Source organism: Uncinocarpus reesii, genomic scaffold (assembly GCF_000003515.1).
Source record: "Uncinocarpus reesii 1704 scaffold_2 genomic scaffold, whole genome shotgun sequence".
Classification (NCBI taxonomy): domain Eukaryota; kingdom Fungi; phylum Ascomycota; class Eurotiomycetes; order Onygenales; family Onygenaceae; genus Uncinocarpus; species Uncinocarpus reesii.
The window spans coordinates 223,717-235,298 of NW_003052499.1; the positions used below are offsets into that span (position 1 = coordinate 223,717).

Sequence of the window (11,582 nt, forward strand, 5' to 3'; positions counted from 1 at the left end):
TTAATAAAAGATGACTCTGAAAGCTTGGAGGAATGAGAAGATGCAGAAAATAATGAACAAGTGTACTTAACAATGATTGAGAGAACCTGTTAATGATTTTTAAAGAGAAATCATCCAAACTGTCAGATTTTTTGCAGGGAAATCTTCTGTAAAACCAGCTTTTGCTATCAGAATATATATCAGAAATCCCCACACTACAAAAAGTGCAGCTCAATCCCCTATACACCTGAAAAGCAGAGCAAAATGAACTACAAGTGCAGGCTTTATTTTCTGTGAAGTCAATCCCAGGGAAAAACCACTCCTTACTTTTTGAGAGAGAAGCAAGAAACTTATGAATAAGAAATAAAATCAGTATTCAAACTTATTCAACTCAGTTTTTTTTTAATCCTCAGATTACAATCCTAGCTTTTCCCTGCAAAATATAATAAACAAAGTACAAATTGTACAGAGTAAAAATATTTCAATGGCAGAGTGAGCTCCAACTGCAGAAAAACTGGAAAAGCTGCTATGATATGCAAATATAAGGAATTCTTCTTGACCAACAAAGCACTGAAACCAGTATGCCTTATCTGACTATAAAAGACCTTAATTACTGCCACTGAAAAGCAGATGCAGGGATCTGTGGCTCAGTAAAACCACTGGGTATAACTGATATCCAACTGGATTTCTTTTCAGTGAGGTTGAAGTGCCTTCAGAAACTCAAGGATGGAAGATGAGAGATAGGATAAGATCTCAGAATGTCTTGGCAGACCACTTCAAAAAGCTTTGTAAGCAACTCTTGGCAAGAACTTCAAAAATTAGGTTTGTGTGTGAGCAGAGAATTTTCAGGCAAGAAGTAGAAGCTGGAGGAGGGAATATAGATACTAGAAGTATAAGAATTGGAGAAGTTTGAACTGGAGACTGAAAGAGTATGTGGTTTGAATTTCCAAGCAAGAAATTGTGTGGTTGTTGAGTAATGGTTGAAGAGGTGGATTTCCACCTGAAATTGGGGGTATTGACTTCACCACCTTATTTCTCAACCACCACACCAAATCTTGCTGCAAAGCTGAAGAAATAGGGTGAATCAGATGTGAGCTTTCAAATGAATGTGGTTCCATTCAATTCTGACTGTTATTGGGTGAGTTTTGAATTTCTGATTTTTGAGAACAAGAGAGTATATATTGCATGATCACTTCAGACTCCTCTTTTCTTCACCATGTTTAGTATTTTTGAATTAGATCTATCTAGTATAGCAGTTTATTAGATTCTTCTTCTTGAATTCTTGCACCTAGCCTGAGATTGTCAGAATTCAGAAGAAATAGAGAAGACAATTAATTGAATATTCAAAATTATAAATCTTTCAATATATAATATGTTACTAGATCTATCTTGACTAGTGGAGACAAATTTCATTATTGATTGATCCACTAGATTCTGCCAATATCACAGCAAGAAATCAGTCAAGCTTCAAATTGAGAACTCATATTATTTTTTTAAGACTTCTCAACATGAAGTTGTTTACATGCTTCTAGTGAAACAAAAATTCAAAAACATCATACTCAGTCTTCTGAAATATTATCAACAATACACAGAAGTCTTCTCTTCAAATCTTCAGAAGCAGTTAATAAGCTGTCAGATAGTTACATGAAATATTTGATTGACTTACAAAAAGATCAAATACCATCTTAGAAAAAGATTTATGCTATATTAATAAAAGAATTGAATATCTTACAGAAATATATTGAAGATAAACAACAACAAGAATGAATTCAATCTTTCACTAGTTCTGTGGGAGCACTCATACTCTTTGTCAAGAAAGTCAATGAGTTGCTGCAACTTTGTATTGATTATAGAGAATTAAATGCAGTAACTATTAAAAATCACTATCTTCTACTTCAAAATAATGAATTACTTGATAAACTGAGTGACACACAATGACTAATCAAGCTGAATCTCCACAATGCATATCAGCATATACAGATACATTGTGATGATAAATGGAAAACAGCTTTTCATACTCAATATGATCATTTTAAATATACAGTCTTGTCATTTAGTCTCTGCAATACATCTGTGATCTTTCAGACATATATCAATAACATTATGAGTAATCTTCTGAATGACCACATTATCATATATATTGACAGCATTCTTATTTTCTCTCAAACTGAAGAAGAATATATTCAACACATTATTAAAGTTCTACAGTAACTACATAGCCACAATCTATATGCTAAATTATCAAAAGGCAAATTCCACAAAGAGGAGGTGAAATTTCTCAAATATATTATTGAACATGATGGAATTTGTCTGAATGAAAGCCACTTGAGAATGATGTTTAACTGATTAGAATCTAACTCTATTCATAATATTCAGATGTTTTTAGAATTTACTGACTGTTTTAGATATTTTATATTTAACTATACTGATATTACTGCTCTGTTAACTGAATTATTGAAAAAATAAAATAAACTTTTTAATTTAACAGCAAGAATGTGGCAAGCTTTCAGAGATCTTAAAGATGCTTTTAGCACTCTCTCATTATTGATTCATTTTAATAAAGATAAAGATATTTTGATAATTACTGATGCTTCAGAATATGTGATTGCAGCAATATTGCTGCAATCTAGCAGTAAATAAGTATAGAGACAACAACACAATTGACACTCTGTGATCTTTTATTTTTACAAGATAAATGAGATTGAGCAATGATATGAAGCTCATGATTAAGAGCTTTTAGCAATTATGAAATACTTTAAGCATTAACATCACTATCTGGAAGATAGTAAGCAGTCATTTCACATACAAATCAATTATAATAATCTTTAATACTTCTTTCAAATCAAGACACTGAATAGCAGACAGACTAGATGAACAGATGTGGTTCCAGCACCACATATTATATAGTACCATATATTTCTTTTCTAGTCTAGTCTCTATCAGGTATAGATCTTGTCTACAAAGCTCAATGATCCCCAATGCCTACCAGCATCAGACCCACTGCTGTACATATATATAGATAGTCTAGTTTCTCTTCAGTAGAGGGGAATCAATCCATCTTTGATTCTCATATCACATCTGATAGCATGTCAAGTCCTCCTCATCAGAAGTGAAACCTCTTTAGTGAAGCAAACACCTCTGATGGGGTGGTCAAAAGATTCTGTCTTATGATTTGAGAATCTGCTTTCACTACTCAACTTGGGAACTCCAAAAGGTCACTGATGAGGCCTCTTTTCATGAGACTGCCTCAACAAATCAGAATCTTAACAGAGTTTTTTCTTTAATGATAAATATCTCACTCTTTTCAACCAGATTCATGCAGCATGACTGCAAGATAACTGTTTATTATACCTCACAATAACTATCAACTCTCAATATCTACCATTGCATCTATATCAGACAATATCAAGATGACTTTCAGTCTTGAAGTTCTGACTGACTCTGAAGTCTCAACTCCTATCTCAAGCCACTTCACCAAACCAAACTCCCTGAATCACCTGACAATTCACAATGCATTGACAGTTCTATGAAAATGCATGACCAAAAACAAAGCATCTGCCACAGCAGGTAGACAACTGGAAGCAGCTTTACACTCATTCAGAGCAGAAGCACAGCATATCAGACAACAAGAGAGAAAGACCCAAGCTGACAGAATTTGAGACAATATGGAAAATGAAATCTGATGCATGAGGAAAGAGATGATCAAGCAATTGAATAACTTGAAGAGACAGCAATCTGTCTTCATCAAGCAATTAAACAGACAGACACAGCCTACACCACCCCCTAATGCTTCAACTGCTGGCATATCAGTCATGAACATACTGATCATCAATGCACCAATCACTAATAAAAAAACACCAATCTGAAAAGCCTCTGAACTTGAAAAATCAAAAGAATATAATGAAAAGATAACTGACAACACAGCCAACAAGTGGCTTTTCAAATGTCAATTGTACTGGAATTGAGAGAAAATCTTCATCAAAAGAGAAGTGACCAACTCTCAGAAAGTCACTCTAGTCTCAATCTGACTTACTGAAGATGCAGCTTGATGATGAGCAGTCAAAGAAGATCTAGCAGACTGAGACCTGAACAATCACACAATGTTAATGATGTGGCAAGAATTCAAAAAATGAATCATGATATGATACTTCAAGCTCAATGCTGACAACTACCAATGGAAGTGTCTTGTGAACATCAAGTAAAAAGAAGATGTCCAATTCTTCTTGATTGAACTCAACCAGGCATACATTGAACTCAGATACTCCCTACTGGAATCTGTCTATATCCAGTTACTATTGAACAGACTGAAATCTGATGTTCTAGCAGAATGGAAACAAGAACACCAAAAGTCAATAACAAGAGATATTATTGTGAAAGTGTTGAAAGATATAGAAGAAGCCATGGGAATGATGAGAGATCAATCAGCTTGAAGAAATCATGCTGAGACTTTCAACCTCAATGTAATGAATCTGAGTGCAATGAACACAACTCTCAACAATATAGAGATTGATGAAATCAATGCAATGCTTCAAAGATCAAATCCTCTAAAGAAGAACTCATGAGCATGGTGACTGTAATGCTGTAGAAACAAAGCTTGTTATATTTGTGATCTGAGAAGTCACAGCATGGGTGCATGCTCAGATAAAAAGAATTTGGATAAAAAGCATCTGAGAAGGAAGAGAAAGAAAAAGAATAATGCAAAATTCAGATTGAGAAATGAGAGGAGTCAGTGAATGCAGAGGCACTTGCTGACACTCTTTATGAAGTTTTTTGAATTGATGAGATTCCCAATCTCCTCAACCTGCTGAACCCAGCAGAAATTCTTAAGTTGAAATCCTTCAATACTGAAACAATTCCAACAGATGCTGAACACCTCAATGCTGCAGAATCAGAAATGATGCTTTATTAAGAAAAGATAGTAACATCAGATTTCAATAGAGCTGAAACAGTTCAGATCTTATTGAATTTGAGAGCATTGATCAAGTTTATTAGTTGAAATCTAGCAGCAAGAATAGGAGCAAAGCTCATTCTCTTGAGAAAAGCCATTTGATTACTGAATGGGGGATGTATGTGGTTCAATTATCAGATCTATCTCTATCTTGAATTCAGCTTATTCAAATGCCAAATCCCTGCAAGAGTTCTCAACAACTTTGAATATAATCTGATTCTTGAAAAGATGTGGCTGCAGCATTGAAATCTGCATATAAGCTGGAAATCATCAATAATGTCAATCACCAATTGAAGAAAGCAGTGCCACACAATACTGTCTTGCAACATGCAATAATATGTGCTAGCTGAAGCTGAAAGACTTAATTTAATGACAGCTTATCAGTTAGTGCACACACTTCAAAAGCCTACAATGAAGTGTTTCCTATATGTGCTCAAGAAAAAGAAAGAGGAAGAGAAGAAGAATACTTCTATCAAGAATTCTAAATTGAAAAAGTTGCTTGATGAGTATAGTGATGTTTTCTAGAAGAATTTATCACTGGGATTTTCATCAGATCAACTGTTTAAAATGAACATCAATACAGGAGATTCAGATCTGATAAATATTCACATTTATTCTCTATCACAAGCACTTCTGGAAGAACAGAAGCAGCAAATCAATAATCTTTTGAAATAAGAACTGATCTGATCATCAGCTAGCTCTTGAAGTTTTTCTGTTCTATTTACAAAGAAGGCAGAAGAAGCATGACAAATATGTGTTAACTATCAAGCTCTTAATAAAATCATCAAGAAAAATAAGTATCTGTTGTCTAGAATACAGAAACTACTGGACACTATTGAAATCACAAAGATCTTGTTGAAAGTTGACTTAGCAGCAGATTTCTGACAAGTTCAAATGAGTGAACTATTGATAGAAAAGACAGCCTTCAATACTCAATGAGAGAAGTATGAGTTTCTAGTCATGTCTTTCAGACTCACAAACACTCCACTCTTGTTTCAAATGATGATGAATGTTGTTCTAATAAAGTATACTGGTATCTTTTACCTGATGTATCTCAACAATATTATTGTCTTTTTGAAATTCATGAAAGAACATCTCAAGCACTTGAAGAAAGTATTCAACAAGTTTCATGCACACAAGTTGTACATCAAGATGTTCAAGTGCATCTTTTTGAAGAACAAGCTTGAGTACTGTGGTCACATTGTCAGAAAGGAGGTCATCTGACCACTATCAGCAAAAATAAATGTGATCACAAAATGGTCTTTGTCAAAGAACATGCATGAAGTTAGACAGTTCTTAGATCTTGCCACATTTTATCAGCAGTTCATTAAGAACTTTGCAAGAATCATCATGCCTCTATCAGATCTTTTAAAGAAGTTAAATGAGAAACTGAGAAAGAAGAAGTTTCATCTGATTGTCTGGAATGTGTCTTGTCAGATGTTATTTCTGAAATTGCATGAGATGATAATAAAGAATTCTGTCACAATTCAACCAGATAGAAACAAAACTTATACAATTGAGACAGATGTATTGAAATGGATCATTGACTGTGTTCTTTATCAGATGGAGAACAACAACCTCCTCCATTCAGTTGTATTTGATGGTAAGAAACTTTCAGAAGCTGAACTGAATTATTCAGTTCACAAAAAGAAGCTTTTAGCAATAAAGCATGTGTTGAAGATGTTCAATTGGTATATCAACAACAGAATGCAGACCACTATAGTCACTAATCATGAGAGTCTGCAGTATCTTCAGACAACACATAAGCTGTTGAAATGTCTCACTCATTGAGTTGTTGATTTTCAGGAGTATGATCTGTTAATCAAATATCATCCAGATAAGAAAGCTATTGTTCTCAACACTATCAGTAAATGTTCCAATTTTCTTGATTAAGAATCAGCCAATATTGCTCAAGAAGAGTCTCTCACTGCTCTCTATAAGTGTATAGAGAAGAAGTAGTATGAAGTAATGATGATCTATCTTCAATCAAAACAACTGTCCAACAACCCAACACTTTGCTGATCAGTTGAAAAGATGAGTTATATGTTTCAGTATGGGAAATTGAATTCAAGCAATAGGTGTGATGAGATGCTTGTTTGGATTGTTGATGAAAATACAGAAGTGCTGTATATTGAAAAGTCTTTTTGAAGTAACTTAATTCAATAAATGCACAATGAATTCAGTCATCTTGGGTGTCTGGAACTTCTGGGAGTTGTTCAATCTCATGACTACTGGTTCAATATGGAGACACAAATCCAGAATGAGATCAAGTGATGCCCAAATTGTCAAGTTGTAAAAGAATTGAAAAAGAGCTTGAAGTGAGGAGAAGCTCAGCACATGGTAGACATGAGTATAAAGTCTTTCAAGAGATGAACCATTAATCTTATAGAAATCTTGCTCATGACACTCAATGGAAATTGATGGATTATAACAGCTGTCAATTACACAACTGATTGGCTGATAGTCAAGCCTCTCAAGAAAGCAATGAATGAAGAGATTGTGAAGTTTATTCATGATGAGATATTTGTTAACTTTGATGTACCATGTGAGTTGTTGTCAGATAATGGTGCCAATCTCCTGTCAGAAGCCATTTGACACTATACAGCAATATTAAAGATAAAGCACTGCACAACAACATCTTATCACCTGCAAATGAATGAGAAGATTGAGAATCTAAACAGTCTTATCAGTAGAATGTTAACAAAATATCTTCTCAGCAAGTCAACTAGACTTTGAGATGAGTACTTGTTGCAAGCTTTATTCACTGCACACATACATTTACATGTGACAAATAAGCTGAGCCCCTTCTATTTTCTATATGATGTGCATTCACATATTCCATCTGACAATAACAAACCAATTCCAGATGATGTCCTCATCAAGAATGTGGATGAGTAAATTTGAAATGTCACCCACACACAATTATTAGTGAATGAACTCCTCCTCAACTGGGCTATCAAATTGAAGTGTATACAAGATGATGTAGTCCACAAAACAGATTTCAAAGTCAGAACATGAGTTCTCATTCAGAATGAGAGTCCAGAGAAGTTTCAACCATGGTGGTTTGGTCTCTATTAAGTAATCAAATCACACCCACTTGAAACATACACATTGAAAGAACTGAGTGGTTGAATTCTAAAGAATCTTATCAACAGTTCAAGATTGGTAAAGACAGAGGTAGAGAATTTGGAAGAATTATAGTCTTTATTGATGGTGACTCATGCTCTAAAGAAGAAGAGTCTGTCAGTTGAAAGATCTATAGAGATACAACACATTGTGAACATGTATGAAGATGAAGTTAGTTCCTATCAGAAACTATTAATAATCATCAAATGCAAGTGGAAGAAACTCAAAGATGGTTTAGAGAATGATTCAGTCACTGATAGAAAGAAGAGAGTGGTTACATGTAGTATCATCAGAAAAAAAGATTGACAGAAAGATGATACTGTCTTGAGAAGTAATCAGCTCTCTTACAGATCAAGCAGTAAGTGCAAAACTCAATTCTGCATGAAAAATCAAGATGAGTCAGAATGTTCATTGAAATCAGAACAGAAGGAATTCAGTGATGAATGAGAAAACATCTCTGATGGTGATGTGTTGAGTAGAGTAGAGAGAAGAGCTCAATCTGTTACTGATTTGTTTGATGAACCCCTTGCTGTTGTGATTTAGTTAAGGCTCATGATTATAGATTGTTAAGTGATCATTCTAGCTACAATGAAGTTAAGGAGAATGAAAGATATTAACAAAAATTTCTTGATTTCTATTGACTAATTTATTCTATCTAAGAGGGGGATGAATGAAGTGCTCAAAGGTGCACAACACAAACAAGAAGTTACCAACTGTAGTCTGATTCAGAAGACTCCTCAGACTCTTTCTCATTCTCAAACTCCTCCAGCTTCTTGATATGATTCAGAATCTTAGTGTACACCAACATCATGACTTTTCTGATGGTGTGGAGGCATTCTATATCACCTGAGAAATTCTTAAGAGATGTGACAAAAGCTTGCAAATCAGAATAGAGTTTCAAGAACACATGCTTGAGAGTATTGAAGAGGATAGCTGACCTGCCTTTCATCTTGATTAAAGTGAACTTGTTGTTCAATGATTTAGCTTGTGAAGGACAGAACAATCATTGCTTCAGTTCATCATCAGAAACAGTGTCAATCTTATAATTGAAGTGAAGTGAGCAAAGATGAGGGGAGTTGAGCCATATACAAGATGCACAAGCACTCTTCCCCATCTCAAGATTTTTAGAACTGACAGCACAGACACATTGCTGAAAAGAGCTGTTGCTCTTGATGCAGAATATATAAGATTTGTCTTTAACAGTATCACACAAATAAATAATCACTGCATTCATCTGTGAGTCTTTGCTGATAGATTTGCAGTTGAGAAGAACATCATTGAAAGCAGTCCCACATCATTTGATTGAATGTCTGATATTGAGTCTTGCTATGTTGACAGCAGCTTGGGTTGATGGTGAGACAAAAAAATGTTGGAGGATTAAAGCTGCAAAGTCTATGATTTCATATACAGATACATTCATCTCAGAGAAAGAGATTGTAGAGCAATGGGGAAGACAATCTGATAACTTAGAAAATGATGTGTAGAGAGTCACAAAATCATTACAGATTAAATCATTGTTATTGATTAAGACAGCAGACAGGAGAGAAGAAGCATCAGATCTCTTTCAAGTTTTAGAGTTTATTAAAATCTTGAGACTCTGTAGAAGCTGAATAGGCTCAGGAGCTGGTTTCTCTGTTAAAGCAGAAGTTGTAACAACAACAAATTTGAGCTTAATGAAGATATGATCAGATGTGGGAACAGAAACTTTGAAAAGATCAATAATATTTTTGAATGAAGCAGAAGTCTTCAAGAGAGCAATATTAAATGTATTCTCAGACAAGATGATGATGGGCTTGAGCTTAGCAACAACAGAATTGAAAGATTTGGATATGATAGACTCAGAGTCAACAATCTTCAATGAAAGAGCTGAAGTCTTAAGCACAATAATAAACAGTCTTTTAAAAGTCAAAGAAATCAAAAAAGTATTGTTTGTTTTGAATGGAGCACAAGCAACAGAACTGCTCACACACTTGAAAAAAATGTTCAACAATCAGTTAGTGGCAGGAAGAAGAGCAACAGATTTCTTGACTGGAATAATGAGTTGTTCAATCAGAAGAACAGACTTCTCAGTGAGAGTGATAATTGACTTGACTAGAGACTTTTTGATGGAAAGAATGAACTTCTCAACAGAAGCAATGATTGGCTTAACTGAAAGCTTCTTGACAGAAATATTGAGTTCTTCAAGTAAAACAACAGATTTTTTGATTAGAGTGGCAGCTGGTGCAGTCAGAGCAACAGGTTCATCAGAGACAACAGACTTCTCAATGAGAGCAAAGAGTCCTACAACAGAATTTTCAATCAGAACAACAGACAGTATGACAGATTTCTCAACAGAACTAACAATTTTCTCAATCAATATTGAAAGTTGGGGCAAAGGCTCCAACTCCACACCACCAGAATTATCATCATCACTAACATTTTTGTTTGTATTGTCAGCCTCAACCACAGAGTTGACATCAGCCATTTTGATATTGTCACTATCTGCAAAAGAATTGAGAGATGAATGTTGCACCTCAGTATGAGCAGAAGAGTCAGAGCAATCATAATGTTCAGTTCTACATCACTTTTTTCTATCAGAGTGGAGAGAAACTACTTGAATTAGTTGTGGGCACATAATGAACTGGAAAAAGAAGAACTTCTTACCAACTTGCATTGTATGAGTTAACATGACAAGATCTGAAGTGGAACAACAATGATCCAACTTGCACTTGCAGCTCAATAAAGAACTAACATTCTTCAAGAAACACTTCAGCAGAGGAGTCTTGGGCAATTTCAAAGGCATGTCAACAGTGAAAAGATAGGATATAAGAAAAAAAGAGCAGAGAGAAAGATGATAGATGCAAGATTGTGATGACAATGAATCTTCAGACAGTATGAGAAAGAAAGATATGAAGAATTAACACATGATAAAAACAGACAACAAGAGAATGATAATGAATGATGAACAGCAAACAGAAAGGTAAACAACCACAATAGAGAAAGAGAAAGAGGAAAAGAAAGAAGAGAGAGGAACTTGTTGATATCAGACATGCATTGCTAGATCAGAAACAGTCAGTGCTAGTAATCTATCAATTGTGTAAGAAAACAACAAAAACATTAGCATTATCAATAGTGTCTTATCAGCAATGAATCTACAAAACACTGTACATGACATGTGTTCTCAACAATCCCCTCAAGTCTTTCTCCTCTGATCAGAGACACATTTACTCAACCTATCTAATGGACTCTCAATCTGAAGACTTTGGAGATAAAGTCTGATCTGATAGGGGAGGATGTGGTTCCAGCACTGCATATTGTATAATACTGTATATTTCTTTTCTAGTCTAGTCCCTATTAGACATAGATCTTGTCTATGAAGCCTGATGGTTTCTGATGCCTACCAGCATTGGGCTCACTGCTGTACATATATATAGATAGTCTAGTTCCTCTTTCAGTAGAGAAGAATCAAATCCATCTTTGATTTCCAAATCACACTTGCACACTCTCCTGCTGCGTTGAGCTTTTCATACTTTCTCAAAAAGTTTGCCCT

The 11,582-nt window shown here is 34.7% G+C and overlaps 2 protein-coding genes across 2 annotated transcripts; one reads left to right on the forward strand and one right to left on the reverse strand.

Annotated features, from left to right (window-relative positions):
* Positions 1–5,887: 5,887 nt before the first annotated feature.
* UREG_03035 (uncharacterized protein) lies at positions 5,888–6,151 on the forward strand (the record flags this gene model as incomplete). The annotated part of the gene is made up of 1 exon (XM_002543473.1): positions 5,888–6,151. The coding sequence occupies one exon, from the start codon at positions 5,888–5,890 to the stop codon at positions 6,149–6,151; it is 264 nt and encodes an 87-aa protein (XP_002543519.1).
* Positions 6,152–10,043: 3,892 nt separating this feature from the next.
* UREG_03036 (uncharacterized protein) lies at positions 10,044–10,517 on the reverse strand (the record flags this gene model as incomplete). Its single annotated transcript, XM_002543474.1, has 2 exons — positions 10,044–10,333; positions 10,445–10,517. The coding sequence occupies 2 exons, from the start codon at positions 10,515–10,517 to the stop codon at positions 10,044–10,046; spliced, it is 363 nt and encodes a 120-aa protein (XP_002543520.1).
* Positions 10,518–11,582: the final 1,065 nt, after the last annotated feature.